Below are 22,979 nucleotides of genomic sequence, written 5' to 3' on the forward strand. Positions count from 1 at the left end.
ACACACCCTCACACACACCCTCACACACACCCACACAGCAGATGAGGTAGATACATTGTTGTGGTCTTGGAAGCCCCGCCTTCCTTCCCCTACATATATTGTTTAAAAATAGATATCAAGAAATAAACTACAATCATCAAAGACAATAAGACTAAACTACAATCATCAAATACACTAAAACTATAAACTACAGTCATCAAATACACTAAAACTATAAACTACAATCATCAAATACACTAAAGACTAAAAATAGCTTTTTTCTAGCCTTCCTCATAGCATAATCATCCAAAAGTTCATCAAAATTGTTTATGTATGTCACTTTGAATGCACAGAATGCTCGGTGTGGACAACCTCTCTTGAGACATTATGGCTCTTAATTCACTTTCAATTCTTTTGAGGCTTAAAAAAGACATCTCTCCCGAGCAGTTAGTCACCATTAAGCTAAGAAATAGTAGCAGGATTACTCCCACATTAGGGAAGGCCATCGGAATTTTTTCCTTATATATAATTTGATAAATGTCTGTATGAAACAGTGACTGCTTTTCTGTAGGCCTATGGCTTTGTCTCACGTACAAGTGGAAATGCAAAAGTTCATCAGTAAGTTTCAGGTGAACATCATCTGGGTATGCTACCACCAGCAGTTCAACACCTTGCTGAACTTCTTGCTTAGATACTGTCAGATTAACAAGAAAGTTAAACATTTGTGCAAAATCACTTTACACTGTAGCTCTTCTTAAATTGGCTTCAACTGCACTGAGTGTAGGAACACAGGATTTTATCCTAAACTTATCTCTTGAAGAGAATTCATCTAAGGCATCAGGACCAGAAGCATTTACATCATTTCCTTACTCTTGTCTCCTTGTGACAGTTCTGGAGTTAACGTTTGGCAAGGTGGCCTTCGCTTGCTGCTCAAGCTCATCAAATCCTGAAGTGAACTGCACAAACATGCACAAGTACTCAAAAACAATTCTAATTTCTGAATGGCTTTGCTGGCCTTGTGAAACTGACCTAGCACACGGGTCCAAAAATGCATCATAAACAAATTCCAGTTCTTCCATTTTCTGCAAAAGTGTGTTAGCTTGAAACTTGGTATCACCCTTCTGATTAACATCAGGGTACAAATAACTGAGGGCCTCAGTCAACTTATCTATCTCACTGCTTTCTTGGAAGGAGAAAATCAACACAGAAATCAATGCTAATGTCGAGTTATTGGCTTAAGACAGTATTATTCTGAGATGGAGTGCAAGAAACATTACTGAAGGCTTGTTTAGAGACTACAGTGCATTATGACAGCATGTATAAGAAAGGCCTATGACAGTGTCAAAAATATAATACACTTTGGCCAGAGGCCTCCTAGATTTTGAGGCCTTATGCTTCAGCATGCCAGGCCTATAGGTAAATCCGGCACTATATGGGATGCATAATAAAGATATTAGATTAACTTAACCACTTTCTATGTTCTTGACATACAGTTGGGTGCATTATATTAATCATCAAAACATCTGTCAAGTACACTTTATTGGAATAGAAATTGATACAATGTAACAATGATTTGAGCAGCATGGTGATCACAATTGTCTTACATAATAACATACGTGTAAATTACTTAGGATAACCTCAAAAGTCAAAGTGACTTATTTCCACTGGGGTCCTTGTAATACCTTATTACTAGAAGCCTAACTATTAGATGCAATAGAAATCGGTCATGATTTTAACCATAAAAATAAAACAACTAAGTAACTCAACTGTGTGAAAATCACTTACCATAAAAGAATATAAAACAAGAATAAAGTTTTATTTGTTTTGAAGGGAAACCAGAATTACAAGAATAAAGTAAACTGAGTAATTTACATGAACATTAAATCGAATGTTCACTATCAGAAATCATTTTTCTCTTTTTCTATGGTTTCATTCATTAGGAACCTTTTAGTTCTCTTCTAGAACTGGTTCATGCTACGAGTGATATGGAAATGTTCAACCAATCCGTTCCACTACTTTACTGCTGCGTAATATTTGAGGCCTGGCCACCTACTCAAGGTATTACAAAATTGTTCACTTTCCCTAGTACCATATTGGGTTTAGTTCTGACTGTGTTTTTATGAATATAACCTTCACTGGTTTGTAGTTACAAAAATATGCACTTAATTTGTATTATTGCTGACCTTAATAAACCACAATTTCTGTTTATTATAAAGCTACGAGATATGCTATTTGTTGGCAGTTACTCCCGGGAGAGCACACAGCATTTCGAAGAGCAGGTTAGCGCCAGTAAGAGCAGTCGTTCCTTCGAAGTCATATGGAGGAGATACCTGAAACAGCATAATATATAAATTCAACTTCAATAACAAAAACAAAAAGTGGGACCAAGTGAACCAGGTCCTAAATGATATAAACTGGGAAGTTACCCTATTTATAGTACACAGATATATACCCTACCTTGTAGTATAAATACCTACCCAAAACAGTACTGCCTTACACCCAACTGTAGCATTCTCATACTGTAAACTACTTTCAAAAACTCACAATGTTATATTCTCATAATATAATTTCAATATTTACTACTGAAACTATTGTAATTTGAGTAAAATTACTGTGTACTATAAATAAACAAGATGTAAAACTTAAACTATGTTCAATTTCTTGAGTATTATGTATTCTGTGAGCCATTAAATTAAGTCTGCCCATAATGCCTAGGCATGATAGTGGTGTGGAAAATTGCATTTATCTGAATGCATCATTATATACATAACAGTAAATGAACATAGATAATTATTATTTATCAGACAAGTAGGAATTTGGGACATCTAGGTCGCAAAAAATGTCCCCCTTCGATACCTACCACTGTCATATCCACAAGTTGCTCTGGACCTATTAATTACAAATGAAAAATACATCACCAGGTATTCTGGTAAATATATAAATTTGTGGACTGTATATTAAAATTAAAAAAGGGTTATATATACACACATTTACATAACAGAAGGAGAATATCTTAATCATAACACTCACCAATTTGACTGGAGATTAAAGTGTATCATACTCAGAAAACTCCCCTGTCTACATTTATGATAATAATACTGGCCAGAACTATAAACATAATATAGATATGACTTAGCTGGGGTTCCTGGAGCTGTCTTGTCCAGTCGCCTGATATCTCAAATTATGCAGGAATGCACATCCAACATCTATTTGAGAGGTGTCAGCCCAATTTTAACCTCTAGAGCACGAAATATTCTTCCCATTACACCAACGTTTCTAATCCAAATTCAAATAAAATGGCGACTGTCCCTTCTCCCCAGGCTCAGTTTCCCATTTTCTATGACATAAATGTTATTAAATACAGTATGGCCATCTATATACATATAAATACTGAATTTCTGGAAAATATATACAGTATTTTCCACAAGTGGCTCTCTTTGCACTACAACTCATTTTTGTAATTTCATAATCTCAATATAATATTACAAGGAAATAAAAATTGATTGAAACACGGATTCAAATATATGTTTAGAACAAATTAACAATGTGGCACTCGAGGTATGCTCAAGGCATATTCCTTTAAGGAAAATGAAGAGAAGATGTAAACTAGAAAGAGAAACGTGCTCCCTATACAGGCGAAGGCAAAGAATAACAGAGCGACTAAAAGTGGCCTATATATCTGTAATACGAAGGGAAGCACTGGTCACAGTAAACATCGAAGGACTCTTACAGGAGTCAAGAAACGTGGAGAGAACTAAAAGCCATAAATGAAATTGAAAGAAACCCAAAATATTTCCTTTCTCATGCCAAATTTAAGTCGAGAACAACATCCAGTATTGGGCCCCTACTTAAGACGAGACGGGTCCTACGCAAATGACAGCAAGGAAATGAGTGAGCTACTCAAGTCCCAATATGACTCGGTTTTTAGCGAGCTGCTAACGAGGCTGAGAGTCGAAGACCTAAATGATTTTTTATGAGCGCCACAAAATTTGGTGGATTCAAACCTATTTGATATTATCGAAAAGGCGATAAATGACATGCCCATTTACTCTGCCCCAGGCCCAAACTCATGGAACTCCGTGGACTAGGTTGCGTAGCTTTAATTTATCAATGGACTAGGATGCGTATCTTTAATATATCACTTGCGAGATTGTCTCTAACCAACTATCACCAGACAGGTTGGGGACCTCTGGCATAACACCAGACCAGGTTGTGGACGTCTGGCCTACCACTGGCCCAGGTTATGAACTTTTATCCTAAAACTAGACCATGTTATTGACCTTAAGTCTATCACTAGACTAGGTTGTGGATCTCTAACGTATCACTGGACCAGAATATGTGCCTCTATCCTATCACTGGACTGGAATGCGTGCCTCTAACCTATCACTGGACCGGAATGTGTGCCTCTAACCTATCACTGGACCAGAATGTGTGCCTCTATCCTATCACTGGACCGGAATGTGTGCCTCTAACCTATCACTGGACCGGAATGTGTGACTAACTTATCACTGGACGACAGTCAATCAACAGTTTGTGAACTTCCTCGGAATAATAGGTATGTACAGCTATCCTTCACCCGGAGACTCACCTCCACTAGGTCGCATCCTACTAAGTTTAGTCCCCGACATCCTCGGACGATCTCCAGTGCTTGTATAGTAGTCAGCCCTCCTATTTCTGGAGTACCTGCAATACAGAAAGATTTTTGAGTTTTAGGTATTCATTAATGCACAGTCAATATTAGTCTATTATCTGTCGTTATCCATATCATGTGTATATCCCGATAAGTACCCAACTACGGTACTTAAGTTAGTTTGTTAACTGAATTATGTACCCCTTACCCATTCTGTGGGCGATAGTCAAAAGATTACAAAGGCATAAAATGGGTCCAGGGATTGGACCCCAAAGTTTTAATAGCTAAGCAAGTTACAGTTTTAATGAAGTTTTTACATGTTTATATCTGGTTACAGTCGTAATGAGTTATTTAAGCGGACATGAAATCAGTCACAAAATATTACAGTGAAACTTATATGTTGATTTGAATTGCTCATGTTATCTTATGGCCCAAACATTGTTAGCTAAGGAAGTTATAATAGTAATGAACTATTTATAACAAATGAAAAACTAATAATAAAACAGTTCTATTTGTAGTTGTCTCTAGCGAGTCATATTTTAGTTGTACTTCAATTTAAAGAAATTCTTATAGATGTTAATGTTATACTAGAATGCCTATATTTTTTTACACCTTTTCTAAAGAATTTAGTCGCCAGTTATCTTAATCAAGAAACTTGATAAACAGGTTTAGCATGACGTTCGACAAATCAGAACATATCATTGATAAGCTGGAATGTTAAGTACAGAGCACAGTTTATATTGTTATCAAGATATCAGGGATAGAGTCGTCTTACTAACGTTTTTTGCTCGTGATATTATCTCCAGGTAGTCTGGAATATTCTTACACATGATAAACTTCCAGCAGGACTGGAGTTATCTGATAAATTTAATTAGTGAACCAGCGTGTGTTCCCAACTTGTGGTTTTAAACCACGACGCTCTATATGCGTACCAGAATGGTCAACTTACCAGTGCCAGGACAGAAGCCAGGATCAATACCATCAATATCAAAGGAGAGGTAGACTGGTTTGTCACCCATCTTGGCTCTCACCTCCTCCATGAGTGGCACCAGAGACTTGTGCCAGCACTCCTCAGCTGATACTACGCGGAAACCCTGCCAGGTTTTTGAGTTTTAAGATAATAATAATAATAATAATAATAATAATAATAATAATAATAATAATAATAATAATAATAATTATAATAATGATAATAATAAATCTTTATTTCTACAAGTATATGTACAACGTATACATTATTATTGTTATAATCAAAAGAAGCGCTAAACCTACGAGGGTCATACAGCGAAGCAGGGCAGGGAGTAGTGCAGGATCATAGAATAACAAGGGTGGAGAGGATAACAGAGAGTTAGAAAGGGCTGTGAGGAGTGCTAGAGGATGGATTATCAAAGTTTGTGTAATAAATCGATTATTAAAAATGTCAAAGGGGAAGTCTATGTCAAAGGTGTGGCCGTCAGCAAGAAGGGAAGGTAAAGAAAGGGCGTTAGAGTACTTCGGAGGAAAATTCTGCGTGCTCGTTGATAGACAGGACAGTCCAATAGAATATGGGAAATTGAAATCAGACAATTCTCTGAGTGGAGCTGGGCGCCTCTCCGTGAGATACGTATATAGGCCTAGCCGACATCAAAGACATATTACGATATAGAAAGGCCCTTGTTATGCAGAGCATTTCAGGCAAATTAGGCAAATTTTGTCCCAGGATACGACACAAGAGTCGACTATTTTAGTGTTAGGTGAATAGGGACAGCAGGTCATGAAGATTAGAGAAGGGCAAAGAAGACTTTAGAGTACAGGCTAGGGGGGCAAAAGAATGCAAACCTCACTTAAGGCAAAGGATCTTGGGGCGAGTATAATACCGAGCATATCTCCTGAGAGGCACATCAACCAAATAACAGAAAGCAAGTTACAGAATATTGAAAAGTGACAGTCTGCCCAAAATCACATCTAATCACTATCAACTAATCTAGTGACATATAAAATAATGTTACCTTTGTGATTAATACACCCACACACACAAGTTTTATGTAACTCTCTACGTATTAATATATATATATATTGTCACCCTACACTACTATACATCAGAAAATGTTCCAGAAAGTACCAGAAGAGAAGATTCTATGTAAAGATCCCTACATGTTTACCTACTATCATATTTACCTACCCTGCAACAAACACATACTAAATATTGTAATAATAACTGTATTCCTAGATATGATAAGCCTGAGTGTCTTCTATCATTAGGAATAACTTTAGTTTTCCTGGGCAGCTTACACATGCTGCTAGTAAGTATAACAGTCGCCATCACCTATATGTTGCTAGGTATGATAGTTGCAGTTACCTTAACCTGTGTATTTCAGGATATTCTTAAAAGACTGAATGTCTATCACTCAGTTCCCAGTTACTATGTCTACCTTTCTTGGGTTATCCCAGGTTATCCTTGTTGAACTCTTGCTGCGAGAGTAGCATGACTGTCTCGCGATTGGCAGACAGAGAATGAAGGCTCCATAACATCTTGAGCTTAATTATCCATATGGGTTATCGCTCCACATATATAACATAATAATCTCCACCCTTACTGACGCTGAATGACCCACACGAGTTTAATAACTTAACATAAATACAAGTAAATTTACCTGGTTTATCTGCCAGGCGTTACCATCCTGTGCATGACAAGAACCCCTCAGACCAATCTGGAAGGTGGCGTGGGGGTCTATGAGGTCTTCCTCGAGCGCTCTTCTGAAGGGTGATCCATGGTTGATCTTGGCTCCTAGGGTGATGTCTGATACATCAGGATGAGCATCCACATGCACCAGTCCCACCCTCCCTCTCTGAGCCTGTACACAAGAAGTAATACACGCTACACTTAAATATATCTATACATATTTAAACTAGGATAACTCCATGAAGCGAGGATGTCATCAAAGGAAGGTGGTGTTCGTTAGTTTAATATGGTTATTATGCACCCCTTACCCATCATGTGGGCGGTAGTCAAAGGATTACAGAGGTACATAATGGGTCCAGGGACTGCACCCCAAAGTTTTGATAGCTGAACATGTTACAATGGTAATGAACCATCAAAGGAAGGTGGTGGCAACGATGTTTAAACATAAGTATACTAAGTCTTGCCATGAGATTTTTTTTTTTAATCTAAATCATTCCTGCTAGGCGCTCTTGGAAAGACATATGCATTTTGAGATTCCTTTCTTTCCCCCTTGTAATAAAATCTAAATCATTCCTGATAGGCGCTCTTAGAATGATATATGCATTTTGAGGTCCCTTTCTTTCCCCCTTGTAATAAAAGAATGGTTATGTATGTACAGTTAGTGAGGGTTACCTTGATGGCCTGTAGGATGGGGTAAGTTATAGTGTGGTCGCCGCCCATCGTCAAAGGAATACAGCCAGTGCTGAGGAGTTCCATATAGCGATCCCTGATGTTGTTGCACGCCTCAGGTAAGCTGTGGATGGGCCATGGCACCTTCAGTGTCTGCTATTTTGCAACATACGAGGTGCTATCAAAAAGTTCCAGGACTGCAGCGAAAAAATATATATAGGCTTACTTCATCACATGGTGGAGGTTCTCCATCGAAGTACTCTCACTAAAAGGCTATTCACAGATCCCAGCGTCTCTGCAACTTCTCGAAAAATTTCTGTAACAATTCTTTCCTAACTACGTCTAGCGTGGCCTGCGATTCTGCTTGAATCTCATCCACGTCACCGGGGGCTAGATTTGGGGAGCAGGGAGGGTGAGGGACGACCGCCAAGTACTTTTTCGCCGGAAAATGAGTTTTTAATGTTGATGAACGACCAGTGTTTATTTCTTAACTGACGTTCGTTCTGTTTTGAACTTAAAAAACTATTCAGAACACTGTGTTCGACCCGTGCTTCATCACCGAATGCTTGCTGAAGCATTTTGTGAGTTTCAACAGCCATTTTACCAACTTGAAGCAGAGCTTCACACATACACATTCTGTTGTTTCTTTTAAAGATTCCTTTCTGTTACACAAAAAATCGCAGCCACGCGCTGATAACACGACAAAAAATGCCTGTCTTACCTGAACGGAATAACCAACCACATTGAAACTCGCCACATTACTTCACACAGGAGCGTACTGCGCAGGTTGACCTGCGATGCCGCCATATTTTACCTAGGAACCGCATGAAAATTCCAGTCTGGAAGCATTTTGATAGCACTTCGTACCTTTTTTATCAATGGAGCACTCGATTATATATATACATATAATACATATAATATATATATATATATATATATATATATATATATATATATATATATATATATATATATATATATATATATATATACTCATAAACATGCTAGATAACAGGGATATCTTGCTACTCCTACTTACACTTTGGTCACACTTCACAGACACGCACATGCATATATATATACATACATCTAGGTTTTTCTCCTTTTTCTAAATAGCTCTTGTTCCTCTTTATTTCTTCTATTGTCCATGGGGAAGTGGAAAAGAATCTTTCCTCCGTAAGCCATGCGTGTCGTATGAGGCGACTAAAATACCGGGAGCAATGGGCTAGTAACCCCTTCTCCTGTAGACATTTACTAAAAAAGAGAAGAAGAAAAACTTTATAAAACTGGGATGCTTAAATGTGCGTGGATGTAGTGCGGATGACAAGAAACAGATGATTGCTGATGTTATGAATGAAAAGAAGTTGGATGTCCTGGCCCTAAGTGAAACAAAGCTGAAGGGGGTAGGGGAGTTTCGGTGGGGGGAAATAAATGGGATTAAATCTGGAGTATCTGAGAGAGTTAGAGCAAAGGAAGGGGTAGCAGTAATGTTGAATGATCAGTTATGGAAGGAGAAAAGAGAATATGAATGTGTAAATTCAAGAATTATGTGGATTAAAGTAAAGGTTGGATGCGAGAAGTGGGTCATAATAAGCGTGTATGCACCTGGAGAAGAGAGGAATGCAGAGGAGAGAGAGAGATTTTGGGAGATGTTAAGTGAATGTATAGGAGCCTTTGAACCAAGTGAGAGAGTAATTGTGGTAGGGGACCTGAATGCTAAAGCTAGAGTATGTAGGAAAGAGGGAAATTATTTCCCAGTAAAAGTAGGCCTTAGACAAGGATGTGTGATGTCACCGTGGTTGTTTAATATATTTATAGATGGGGTTGTAAGAGAAGTAAATGCGAGGGTCTTGGCAAGAGGCGTGGAGTTAAAAGATAAAGAATCACACATAAAGTGGGAGTTGTCACAGTTGCTCTTTGCTGATGACACTGTGCTCTTGGGAGATTCTGAAGAGAAGCTGCAGAGGTTGGTGGATGAATTTGGTAGGGTGTGCAAAAGAAGAAAATTAAAAGTGAATACAGGAAAGAGTAAGGTAATGAGGATAACAAAAAGATTGGTGATGAAAGATTGGATATCAGATTGGAAGGAGAGAGTATGGAGGAGGTGAATGTATTCAGATATTTGGGAGTGGACGTGTCAGCGGATGGGTCTATGAAAGATGAGGTGAATCATAGAATTGATGAGGGGAAAAGGGTGAGTGGTGCACTTAGGAGTCTGTGGAGACAAAGAACTTTGTCCTTGGAGGCAAAGAGGGGAATGTATGAGAGTATAGTTTTACCAACGCTCTTATATGGGTGTGAAGCATGGGTGATGAATGTTGCAGCGAGGAGAAGGCTGGTGGCAGTGGAGATGTCATGTCTGAGGGCAATGTGTGGTGTGAATATAATGCAGAGAATTCGTAGTTTGGAAGTTAGAAGGAGATGCAGGATTACCAAAACTGTTGTCCAGAGGGCTGAGGAAGGGTTGTTGAGGTGGTTCGGACATGTAGAGAGAATGGAGCGAAACAGAGTGACTTCAAGAGTGTATCAGTCTGTAGTGGAAGGAAGGCGGGGTAGGGGTCGGCCTAGGAAAGGTTGGAGGGAGGGGGTAAAGGAGGTTTTGTGTGCGAGGGGCTTGGACTTCCAGCAGGCATGCGTGAGCGTGTTTGATAGGAGTGAATGGAGACAAATGGTTTTTAATACTTGATGTGCTGTTGGAGTGTGAGCAAATTAACATTTATGAAGGGGTTCAGGGAAACCGGCAGGCCGGACTTGAGTCCTGGAGATGGGAAGTACAGTGCCTGCACTCTGAAGGAGGGGTGTTAATGTTGCAGTTTAAAAACTGTAGTGTAAAGCACCCTTCTGGCAAGACAGTGATGGAGTGAATGATGGTGAAAATTTTTCTTTTTCGGGCCACCCTGCCTTGGTGGGAATCGGCCAGTGTGATAATAATAATAATATACATATATATATATATATATATATATATATATATATATATATATATATATATATGTATATATATATATATATATATATATATATATATATATATATATATATATATATATATATATGTATATATATATATATATATATATATATATATATATATATATATATATATATATATATATATATATATATATATATATATATATATATATATATATATATATATATGTCGTGCCGAATAGGCAGAACTTGCGATCTTGGCTTAAATAGCAACGTTCATCTTGCCATCTTGCCATATAGGACAAGTGAAAATTTGTGTATGCAGTAATTTCGCCAAAATCATTCTGAACCTAACGAAAAAAATATATTTCACTGTGTTTGTTTATTATTAAATTACTGTAAACAAATCTAAAATATATTTAGTTGGGTTAGGGTAAAATAAATTGTTCTTGTTATAATAAGGTTAGGTAAGTTTTCTAAGATTCTTTCGGTGCAAAATTAAAAATTTTTACATTAACATTAATGAAAAATATATCTTTAAACGTATAAGAGAAAATTTTAGAAAGGACTTAATTTTAAATGAGTTCTTGCTAACTGACCAGTTTTACATATTCGGCACGACATTATATATATATATATATATATATATATATATATATATATATATATATATATATATATATATATATATATATATATATATATATATATATATATAGACAGATATAGTGTGTGTGTCGTGCCGAATAGGTAAAAATTGAGATTTTGGCTTAAATATTAATGCTCTTCTTGCCGAATAAGGCAAGCGAAAATTTGTGCCTGCAATAATTTCGCAAAAATAATTTTGAACCTAACGATAAAATATATTTCATTGTGTTTATTATTAAATTATTGTAAACTTATCTAAAGTATATTTAGTTGGATTAGTCTAAATTAAATTACGCTTGTTATGATAGGGTTACGTAAATTATCTAAGGTTCTTGTGGTACAAAATTATTAATTTTTACGTTAACATAAATGAAAAAAATATATCTTTCAACGTATTAGAGAAATTTATAGAAAGGCCTTAATTTTAAAAGAGTTCTTGCTAACTGACCAATTTTATCTGTTAACACATCGGCCGTTTCCCACCAAGGTAGGGCGGCCCGAAAAAAAAAACTTCCACCGTCCTTCACTCCATCACTTACACTACAGTTATAAAACTGCAACATTAACACCCGTCCTTTCCCTTTCCATGACTGAAGTCCAGCCTGCCGGTTTCTCTGAATCCCTTCATAAATAGACCAGGAGGCCTGCTGCAGTGTTCCTCCAGTTTTATGTTTTTTATGAATTTAAATGCACAGTACCATGGCTAGAATAAAGCAAAAAAAAATCTACAAACTGAAAATAAAAATATACGATATTTGGTCCATCCTGGACCATTACCCCTCGTGACCAGTGAAATGTCATGGACGGACCAATATTTTTCCAATTTCTATTTCCAGTTTGTAGGAATGTTGTGAATTATTCTGAAGAGAGATGGAAGAAGTGGTGAGGTAACATACTTGAAGATATTAATGAATACATCACCGACGTCTGCCACGTTTAGGCAGTCGTATGGGGCTGCACCAGTGGCAGAGTTGTAAGGCTTCAGGAGGACTGACTCACAGCGGATCTGACGAGGTCCCAGACGTGTTCCACTCCTGTTAGACGCACCAATATCCAGAGGAACACCCACGAAACACGCGTCCAAACCTGATATATCTCTTTATTACCTACACATTTAGGTACTTTATCTGCAGTTAAGTATATTATCTCTACAGTTGGGTGCACCGTATATTGATTACAACACATGTGCAACAGTTGGGTATCTTTATTGTTGAAACGCTTCTCCTACACACTAGGCTTCTTTAGTCAAATACAGAGGCAGCAGGTGTAGTAGTGAAATGAAGATGAAATCAGTTTATCAACTTGGAGAAAAAATATTTGAGATGGTCAGTCCCTGAGCCTGGAGAAAAGTTCAGCTCCATGGTCTGGAAAGATATGAAGCTGAATGTGTGTCTTTGATTCGACAGGAACTGCATCCTGACACCAAGACCGGGGTCCTGATTGAAGCATGAGAATGGAATCTTAAATACTGTCGAAGGTGAGATGGAAGATCTCGAAGATGTTGCAAGGGACGGGATTAACTAGTAGAAGCAAGAAGGCAGGTCCCTCTGGAATCCAACCCTTCTCACTCACAACTAATAGATACGAGATGAAATTTGGAAGATGTCTTTTGTATCGCCTACTCAGTAGACTTCTTCAGTCAAATACACCTGCTGCCTCTGTAATGTCATGACCTACTGAGGTAACCTGCATTAATTTCTTTGAGAGTGCTGAAGTAGAATGTTTAATTTGCAAGATTTGCCATTTTGTTTGGCACAAAGTAAATAACTCATTGTTCGTCACTAGTAATCATCCTATTAAAAACTTCCGAGTTCGTGAAAAAAATTTACATCTCTCGAAAAAGAAATTCATTTTGAGTACAATGAGGATTTTTTCTAATTGCCTTTACTGACAGTCTTCTTCCTTATGTGTCGAAAATCAGTACTAATCGCCTGGACTGAGCAATTTTTGTGTACTCACCTAGTTGAGGTTGCAGAGGTCGAGTCCTAGCTCCTGACCCTGGCTCCTGTGTGTGTACAGGCTGGAAGCTGTACAGTGTACACTCACTTTCATATTAATACAAATAAATAGACCCAATATAGTTAGTTACCTTGCGTGTCGCTCTGGACGGGTAGCCGCATGAAGGAAGCGATGCCTCCTAGACGTGTCATTTCATCTACGGTCAGCGGTTTGTTAAGATTGTTTCTTGAGCTGGCTTGACAAGTGACGGAGAGGTGAAAGGACCTGGCTACATTTGCTCCACACTTGCTGCCTCCAACACTTACGCTGCTTCCATCAAATACTACTGCACACCTGGTACCTCCCACACCTGCTACTCCACATCTGGTGCCTCCCAAACCTGTTGCCACCACACTCCGCAGACTTCTCCACATGGTGGTCGCGTTTGTCCTGCAATCATGACATCTTTGAGACCTGTTGATGATGTTAAGTGTGAAGATCTTTATTGATACAGCGTTTCACCCACAGGTGGGCATTTTCAAGTAACTGAAAAAGCCCACAGCAGGTGAAACGTTGTACCAATGAAGGACTGGTTAAAGATTGAGACACTTATGCAGCATATGGGAATCTTTATTCAGGAAACGTTTCGCCACACAGTGGCTTCATCAGTCCAATACAAAGAGGAAGGCGTAAGGAGAGGAGGAGAATGAGGTAATCAGTCCCTCAACCTGGAGTCGATGTGTTCAGTCCATCAATCTTGTAGAATGTACAGCATAGGGCCGTAGACGTGGCTTATATACTGTAGTGAGGTGACGTGAAGCAGATGGAGGCGGGGTCATAGTGGTACCATCCACTAGTCGAAGTAGGTCTTCGTCCAAAGGTTGAACAAGTGTTGAAGAATTCTTTGTAACAAGACCCCATGATGCTGCCGTGTCTGACAGTGTCTCAATCTTCAACTTGTCGGTTTTTCAAACCATTCATCACAACTGTCAGACACGGCAGCATCATGGGGTCTTGTTACAAAGAATTCTTCAACACTTGTTCAACCTTTGGACGAAGACCTACTTCGACTAGTGGATGGTACCACTATGACCCCGCCTCCATCTGCTTCACGTCACCTCACTACAGTATATAAGCCACGTCTACGGCCCTATGCTGTACATTCTACAAGATTGATGGACTGAACACATCGACTCCAGGTTGAGGGACTGATTACCTCATTCTCCTCCTCTCCTTACGCCTTCCTCTTTGTATTGGACTGATGAAGCCACTGTGTGGCGAAACGTTTCCTGAATAAAGATTCCCATATGCTGCATAAGTGTCTCAATCTTCAACTTGTCGGTTTTTCAAACCATTCATCACAAGGACTGGTTAGTTTTGCTGATGACATAATGATTCACACCACCGGATTCTCCAACACCCAAAACATTCTTAATCATGTACTAGCCTCGTGTCAGGACCTGGGGTTAATAATCTCAGGGGATAAAACAAAGATACTCAACAGGCGTCCTCCTCGGCAGAGAGGCACAGTTCGTCAGATCCAGTTGCATGATGGGTCTCTTCTAGAATATGTAAGCAGATACAGGTATCTAGGCTTTGAGGTTCCACTACTTGGACCTGTTGTAACGAGACTTTGTCGCCAATACAAAGAAAGGCTGAGAGCACTTAGAGTTGTGGCAGGTTTTCATCCCAGGTATGGTGCTAATGTTAAAATTGTGAAAATGATGTATCTTGCTTATATTAGATCATTGGTTGATTATGCGGCGCCACTACTTGCACTCGTGTCTGACTGGAAGCTTGGAGGGCTGGAAAAACTGCAAAACGAAGCAATGAGGATCATCCTAGGATGCCCTCGTACTGCCAAAATTTTAAATATGCGGAAAGAACTTAATATTCCAAGCATTAGAGATCGTGTTACTGAAAGAAATATCCTTATTGGGGTCAATATGTTTAGGCTAGCCCATTCAAACCCCTGCACAGAAGCCCTCCAAACTTTCCTCAGCACTGGTGAACATCCTTCCAGATGGATCGAAAAAACTGGAACCGACCTCCGCATGAACCAGCTACATGATCTATATCAAGTTAGACAACAGAGACATTTCCCTGCTCCATGGGATATTACCCCATTTTAAACTACCATTCCTCCATTTCCCCCCAAAACTCTTCTTAAATCACAACCAAAGCTTCGTCTTGAAGCCAGACATGATGCCTTAAGCTGTATTGATAACTTAGTCACACAGAACACTCTTTCACAAATTATTTACGTCGATGGTTCTGTTCACCAGTCCACTGGTGCAGCTGGTAGTGCTGCTGTTGTCACACAGAGTGATGGCTCTCATAAAGAAATTGGAGCACGCATCAATAACTGGGCCTCTACCCTTCAAACAGAACTGTTTGCCATACTCCTTGCACTCAAATGTGTCCATGTATCTAAGGTTGACACTTTAATTGTAACTAATTCTCTGTCATCCATAAATGCTCTCAACTCATTAAGTATAAATTGTGGCATGCTTGTGTCAGAAGCCAGACATAGATATGGTAAGATTGTGGACAGTGGAGTCAGAGTGCACATGCTGTGGATTCCATCTCACATTGGTCTTCAGATGCATGATAGAACTGATAAATTGGCTAAGCTGTATGCTTTCAAAGAGGGGGTAGATTACAATCTTGGGTTGTCAGTTAGCAGTTTGAGAACAATAATACGAAAAGAACTTCAAATGAACTTTATTGACTTAAGACTTAGGGAGATTGACACAAGTCAGTCCATCTATCATCATTCCATCATGCAGGAGGAGCCACATGTCTATGGTGCATCCAACAAGATAAGCAGACTCTTGGATGTCACTACTGCTCGGCTCCGGCTGGGTTACAAGTATCTATGGCAGGTTAAATCACCACCACCAGATGTAGACCAAACGAAATGTAAACTTTGCCAGATGGACTATTGTCACACCTTGCGTCATTATGTACTGGAGTGTGATCAAATTAATGAATTTAGAAACAACTCACTCAGAAATGTTCAAGAAATGGCAAAGTATTTTATCCACAGTGGTATATTACAGACCATTCTGGAGAAATACCCTGACTTTGCTAGCTGTAAATAAAGCATTACCACATGTGTGCATGTGTTAGTTACCATTTTGTTACCATTTTGTCCTAGGCACATGTCGATTAGACACTAGGCCTGCTGTATATGCTAGTGTGTGTGTGCATGTGTGTAGTGTGTGTGTGTGTGTGTGTGTATGTGTGTGTGTGTGTGTGTGTGTGTGTGTGTGTAGTGTGTATGTGTGTGAGTAGTGTGTGTATGTGTGTGTGAGTAGTGTGTGTATGTGTGTGTGAGTAGAGTGTGTATGTGTGTGTGAGTAGTGTGTGTATGTGTGAGTTGTGTGTGTGTGTAGTGTGTAGTGTGTGTGTGTGTGTGTGTGTGTACTCGCCTATTTGTGGTTGCAGGGGTCGAGGCACAGCTCCTGGCCCCGCCTCTTCGCTGATTGCTACTAGGTCCCCTCTCTCCCTGCCCCATGAGTGTGTGTGTGTGTGTGTGTGTGTGTGTGTGTGTGTGTGTGTGTGTGTGTGTGTGTGTGTGTGTGTGTGTGTGTGTGTGTGTGTGTGTGTGTGTGTGTCTGTGTGTGTGTGTCTGTGTGTGTGTGTCTGTGTGTGTGTGTCTGTGTGTGTGTGTCTGTGTGTGTGTGTCTGTGTGTGTGTGTCTGTGTGTGTGTGTCTGTGTGTGTGTGTCTGTGTCTGTGTGTGTGTGTGTGTCTGTGTGTGTGTGTCTGTGTGTGTGTGTCTGTGTGTGTGTGTCTGTATGTGTGTGTCTGTATGTGTGTGTCTGCGTGTGTGTGTGTGTGTGTGTGTGTGTGTGTGTGTGTGTGTGTGTGTGTGTGTGTGTGTGTGTGTGTGTGTTAGTTACCATTTTGTCCTAGGCACATGTCGATTAGACACTAGGCCTGTTGTATATGAGTACGTGTGCGTGTGTGTGTGTGTGTGTGTGTGTTAGTTACCATTTTGTCCTAGGCACATGTCGATTAGACACTAGGCCTGTTGTATATGAGTACATGTACTCACCTCACCTAGTTGTACTCACCTAGTTGAGGTTGCAGGAGTCGAGTCCAAGCTCCTGGCCCCGCCTCTTCACTGGTCACTGCTAGGTCTCACTCCCTGAACCATGAGCTTTATCGTACCTCTGCTTAAAGCTATGTATGGATCCTGCCTCCACTACATCGCTTCCCAAACTATTCCACTTCCTGACTACTCTGTGGCTGAAGAAATACTTCCTAACATCCCTTTGATTCATCTGTGTCTTCAGCTTCCAACTGTGTCCCTGTGTTGCTGTGTCCAGTCTCTGGAACATCCTGTCTTTGTCCACCTTGTCAATTCCTCTCAGTAATTTGTAAGTCGTTATCATGTCCCCCCTATCTCTCCTGTCCTCCAGTGTCGTCAGGTTGATTTCCCTTAACCTCTCCTCATAGGACATACCTCTTAACTCTGGGATTAGTCTTGTTGCAAACCTTTGCACTTTCTCTAGTTTCTTTACATGCTTGGCTAGGTGTGGGTTCCAAACTGGTGCCGCATACTCTAATATGGGCCTAATGTCGGAATGTTGTTCTGAGGTTTGCCAGGCGCCCATATGCTGCGGCAGTTATTTGGTTGATGTGCGCTTCAGGAGATGTGCCTGGTGTTATACTCACCCCAAGATATATATATATATATATATATATATATATATATATATATATATATATATATATATATATATATATATATATTTATGTCGTGCCGAATATGTAAAACTTGCAATCTTGGCTTAAATAGCAACGTTCATCTTGCCATATAGGACAAGCGAAAATTTCTGTATGCAATAATTTCGCAAAAATCATTCTGAAGCAAACGAAAAATATATATTTCATTGTGTTTCTTTAGTATTAAATTATTGTAAACGTTTTTAAAATATATTTAGTTGGGTTAGGCTAAAATAAATTGCACTTGTTATGATAAAGTTAGGTAAGTTTTCTAAGTGTGGAAAATATATAGCATATTTTCCGAAAATAGTGTATTTGTATGTAAATTAATAAAATATATTGTATTTAATAAAAAAATTATTTAAAAAAATGGGAATCTCGGCGCCTTAGGTGACGACCAGGAAGAGTCGCCATTGTTTTTTTGAATGAGCCAAGAAAACGTTAGTGAAAATAAGAAGAATTTTCGTCGCTCTAGAGGTTATATTGGGTTTACACCTCTCAAATAGGAGCTGAAATTGTTGGATGTGCATTTCTGCATAAATTGAGCATTAAATCGATGTACAGGACAGCTCCAGGAACCTCAGATAAGCTATCTAAATTATGTTTGTAATTCTGGCCAGTATTATCATCGTAAATTTAGTTAGGGGGAGGTTTTTGAGTATTATACACAGTAATCTCCAGACTAATTGGTGAGTGTTATGATTATAAATTCTCCTTCTGTTAAATAAATGTGTATATGTAATCATTTATTAATTTTAATATACAGTCCACAAAAATTATAATTTTTACCAGAATTCCTGGTGTGTATGTACATTTCATTTGCTATAGGTCTAGAGCAACTTGTGGAGAGATAGATGGTAAGTATCGAAGGGGGACATTTTTGCGACCTAGGTGTCCTAAAAATTCCTACTTGTCTCTGTAACTTTGATAAATATTAATTATCTTTGTTACCATTTACTTGTATGTATGTAATGAGACTCATCCAGGTAAATGTAATTTTCCATACTAAGATTCTTCTGGTGGAAAATTATAAATTTTTACATTAACATTAATGAAAAAATATATCTTTAAACGTATAAGAGAAAATTTTAGAAAGAACTTAATTTTAAATGAGTTCTTGCTAACTGACCAGTTTTACATATTCGGCACGACATTTTATATATATTTATATATATATATATATATGTCGTGCCGAATAGGCAGAACTTGCGATCTTGGCTTAAATAGCAACGATCATCTTGCCATATGGGACAAGTGAAAATTTGTGTATGCAATAATTTCGCCAAAATCATTCTGAATCTAACGAAAAAAATATATTTCACTGTTTTTGTTTAGTATTAAATTATTGTAAACAAATCTAAAATACATTTAGTTGGGTTAGGCTAAAATAAATTGTTCTTGTTATAATAAGGTTAGGTAAGTTTTTTAAGATTCTTTTGGTGCAAAATTAAAAATTTTTACATTAACATTAATGAAAAAAATATATCTTTAAACGTATAAGAGAAAATTATCGATAGGACTTAATTTTAAATGAGTTCTTGCTAATTGAGCAGTTTTGTATATTCGGCCCGACACACACACACACACACACATATATATATATATATATATATATATATATATATATATATATATATATATATATATATATATATATATATTATATATGTATATGTATATATTATATATGTATATGTATATATATATATATATATATATATATATATATATATATATATATATATATATATGTGTGTGTGTGTGTGTGTGTGTGTGTGTGTATGTACTCTAAGTACTCCCCTATGTCTCAAGACTCGACTCGACTTACCAGTAACTGACTAAACGTCCTCAAATAATCTATCTTCCTGAGCAATCTGGCAATCAGAACAGGTTGCTTGAACAGTACAGCGACCATTCGCCAAGAGCAATAAAGTCACAAGCAGCAGCAGCATGGAACAAGGAGACAATAACGACCCTAACTGGGGACCTTCAACAGACCGTCCACAAAAACCACAAAACTCCCTTAATACTGAATCTAGGTTCAGCATAACCAAATCCCCGACTATGACTGTACGCAGATATCAGAACAAATTGTGTCAGAAGCTAAATTAGAGTGTTAGTGCGACACACAACCTCTGCAAAACGTCGAAAATCGCTTAGTCTAGGCTATGTTCTGTGAAGAGTTACCCAGAATTGAGAGGAGCATGGTTCGTCTCGCTACCGAAAACATACTCTACCAAAACAGTCTAAATAACAAACACAGCCAGAGACAAGAGAGGGAGGTGTTGGTCAGACTAGCACCAGCAAAGAAAGAGAATGAGCAAGTAAGGCAAGGTGTCTCCCCACGCGGGTGCGATCACGCGACTCATCACGTGACTCACCCGGCTATTCCAGCAAGGAGCCAGCAATTAAACAAGCGAGGTTGCAGTTAGTAAGGTAGTTTGCCAACTCAAGGGCAGCTACTCAACACTCGAATAAGGGAGCACAATGTAAAGTGTAAATTGTTACATCCTACCTACTGACATAAGCTAAGCCAAATAATTATATAAAGCTAATATTGAAAATATCAGCAATATAACATTATACAAAATGGTAAAATACATTATATACATTGAATATACATTGGGCCCTATTCTGGGGTGACAATATAAGCTTACATACAGTTGGTAATTTTGTCTTACACACCTCTTAATACTGTCTAACACCTGATATTTTTGTCTTACACACTTGTTAATGTTGTTTAATACCTGGTATTTTTGTCTAACACTGTGAGGGAAAAGCTCAATAGATAGGAGTAGCGAGGGAGTATATAGTAACAATAGTTTCATTGCCGGCTACTTGTTAAGGTAGGGTCAGTCTAGCTCCCACTATCCCTTCCCCTCCTTCTTCCCCCCCCCCCGAAAGGTGACGTGTGGGGCTCCGGTCCAAACAGTTATCACTAGACTCACAGCTCCCAGCACTACTGTAAGTACATGCCTGCCTTGTCTTCTAGTGGATTTATTGGTTAAAAACTTCACTTTTGACCAATAATAAACTTAGTCCTTTCAGTCTTGCTCTAAGTTGACTGTTGTAATAGTCACCACATCTTTTAGGTATTGTACTTATAATGGAGAGTGATTTCTTAAGCAGTGGGTAACCTGTCTATCTTTCCAGCTTAGATGACAGAGAGGGTCACCTGCCAATCAACGAGTAGAACTGATGGAGATGGGCTAACGTCCTGAGACTTCCCCTTTTTGGATTTAATTACCTGTGCACCTGTATGAAATTGCAGGACGTAACCCCTCATCATTGCAGTGGTAAAGAACCTGCTTTCCTGTCATCGGGATATAATACTCACGGCTATACTGGTTGGGGTCCAGTCACTGGACCCATTATGTACCTTTGTAATCTTTTGACTACCGCCCACAGGATGGGTATGGGGTGCATAAAGATATTAAACTAAAGTGTGTGTGTGTGTGTGTGTGTGTGTGTGTGTGTGTGTGTGTGTGTGTGTGTGTGTGTGTGTGTGTGGTGTGTGTGACTCAACAATCAATATTTGCACCAATAACTCATTACAGTTGTGACCGGGTGTGGAAGTGTGAATTGCTCATTACTCTATAATTTGTTCATGATTGTAGCCAAAGTATAAACGTAAGTAACCATTCTACAGAATTCATTACCTTTGTAACTTGTGAGCTCGTTACCTTTGTACCTAGTTCAGCTATCAAAACTTTGGGGGCCCAGTCCCTGGACCCATTACGTACCTCTGTAATCTGTAAATACCTTTGTAGCTTGTCATGATTGTGACCAGACTTACCTGGAGTTCATTACCTTTGTAAATTGTGAGTTCATTACCTTTGTAAATTGTGAGTTCATTACCTTTGTAAATTGTGAGTTCATTGCCTCTGTAACTTGATCAGCTATCAAGACTTTGGAGTCCAGTCCCTGGACCAATTATGTACCTCTGTAATCTCTTGACTACCGCCCACAGGATGGGTATGGGGTGCATAATAAACATATTAAACTAAACTAAAAACTATACTGTGAAGAATGAACCGGTGGGTTGGAACCAACACCTGTGATCCCCCCCCCCCCCCTATCATCAGCAACGGCTACAATTTCAACAACACGCAGTGTCACCAACACCAGACACCCAAGTTTTATATTAGCGTTGAATTCAGTTATCATTTATATTTTTCATTTTTCATTTTCTTTAATGTAGGATTAATACTTCATATTTAAGTGTTTTATATTTTATATTTTCTATATAATAAAGTGTTTATGTTTGTCTGTTATTATTTCTTTTTCTATTCATTAATTTACCTGAGGAGGAGCCAGCCTGGGTAATACTGTCTGAAGTTGTTACAGGGCTGAGTAAGCCTTCACAAACACACCTATTAATACTGTAATACCTGGTAATTTTGTCTTACCCATTAATACTGTTCTTCACACAGTAATATTGTCCTATACTTGGTTATACTGCTCTATACATCTAGTAATACTGTCCTACACTCCTGATATTCTCCTACACTTGGTAATACAACTGTACACCTTCATTTACACTGTCCAAGGGTAAGGTGCAGGGCATGTAATAATATTAATTATAATTATTTTCCTTACCTGACTTTGTTGACAAAGACGTAAAAATATTTGAAGTTTTATACTTGAGATTATTCCCTATAAAAAAAAACGAGAATCAACGAATTGAGTAAAGTAGAAAAAAAAATGTTAATAAATCGCAAGTGATATTTGATGTGTCCTGTACAAGGAAGAGTGGTGAACTAAACACTTGATCAGGCAGACA

General features: G+C 38.5%; 1 protein-coding gene across 2 annotated transcripts; it reads right to left on the reverse strand.

Moving 5' to 3' along the window:
* Positions 1–1,501: 1,501 nt before the first annotated feature.
* On the reverse strand, positions 1,502–22,961 carry LOC128691210 (guanidinobutyrase). Of its 2 annotated transcripts, none has more exons than XM_070089055.1 (8): positions 22,796–22,961; positions 13,612–13,910; positions 12,419–12,608; positions 7,944–8,064; positions 7,243–7,443; positions 5,559–5,703; positions 4,568–4,662; positions 1,502–2,309 (listed from the first exon to the last, which is right to left on the reverse strand). In XM_070089055.1, exons 2-8 carry the CDS (start codon positions 13,892–13,894, stop codon positions 2,208–2,210), a joined length of 1,137 nt encoding a protein of 378 aa, XP_069945156.1. In that variant the 5' UTR covers positions 13,895–13,910; positions 22,796–22,961; the 3' UTR covers positions 1,502–2,207. The 2 variants fall into 2 exon arrangements, with proteins under 2 accessions (XP_069945156.1, XP_069945157.1); XM_070089056.1 differs by having other exon boundaries at positions 13,612–13,934.
* Positions 22,962–22,979: the final 18 nt, after the last annotated feature.

The sequence above is a fragment of the Cherax quadricarinatus genome, chromosome 27 (genome assembly GCF_038502225.1).
Source record: "Cherax quadricarinatus isolate ZL_2023a chromosome 27, ASM3850222v1, whole genome shotgun sequence".
NCBI classification, from domain to species: Eukaryota; Metazoa; Arthropoda; class Malacostraca; order Decapoda; family Parastacidae; genus Cherax; species Cherax quadricarinatus.

Bases quoted from the DNA above. Each gene is read 5' to 3' on its own strand.
- LOC128691210 (XM_070089055.1), bottom strand. From the start codon at position 13,894: ATGTGGAGAAGTCTGCGGAGTGTGGTGGCAACAGGTTTGGGAGGCACC. The intron at 12,609-13,611 runs GTAACTAACTAT...GAGATATATCAG, and splicing joins CGTCCAGAGCGACACGCAAG to GTTTGGACGCGTGTTTCGTG. The intron at 2,310-4,567 runs GTGAGTCTCCGG...ATGCTGTTTCAG, and splicing joins TAGGATGCGACCTAGTGGAG to GTATCTCCTCCATATGACTT.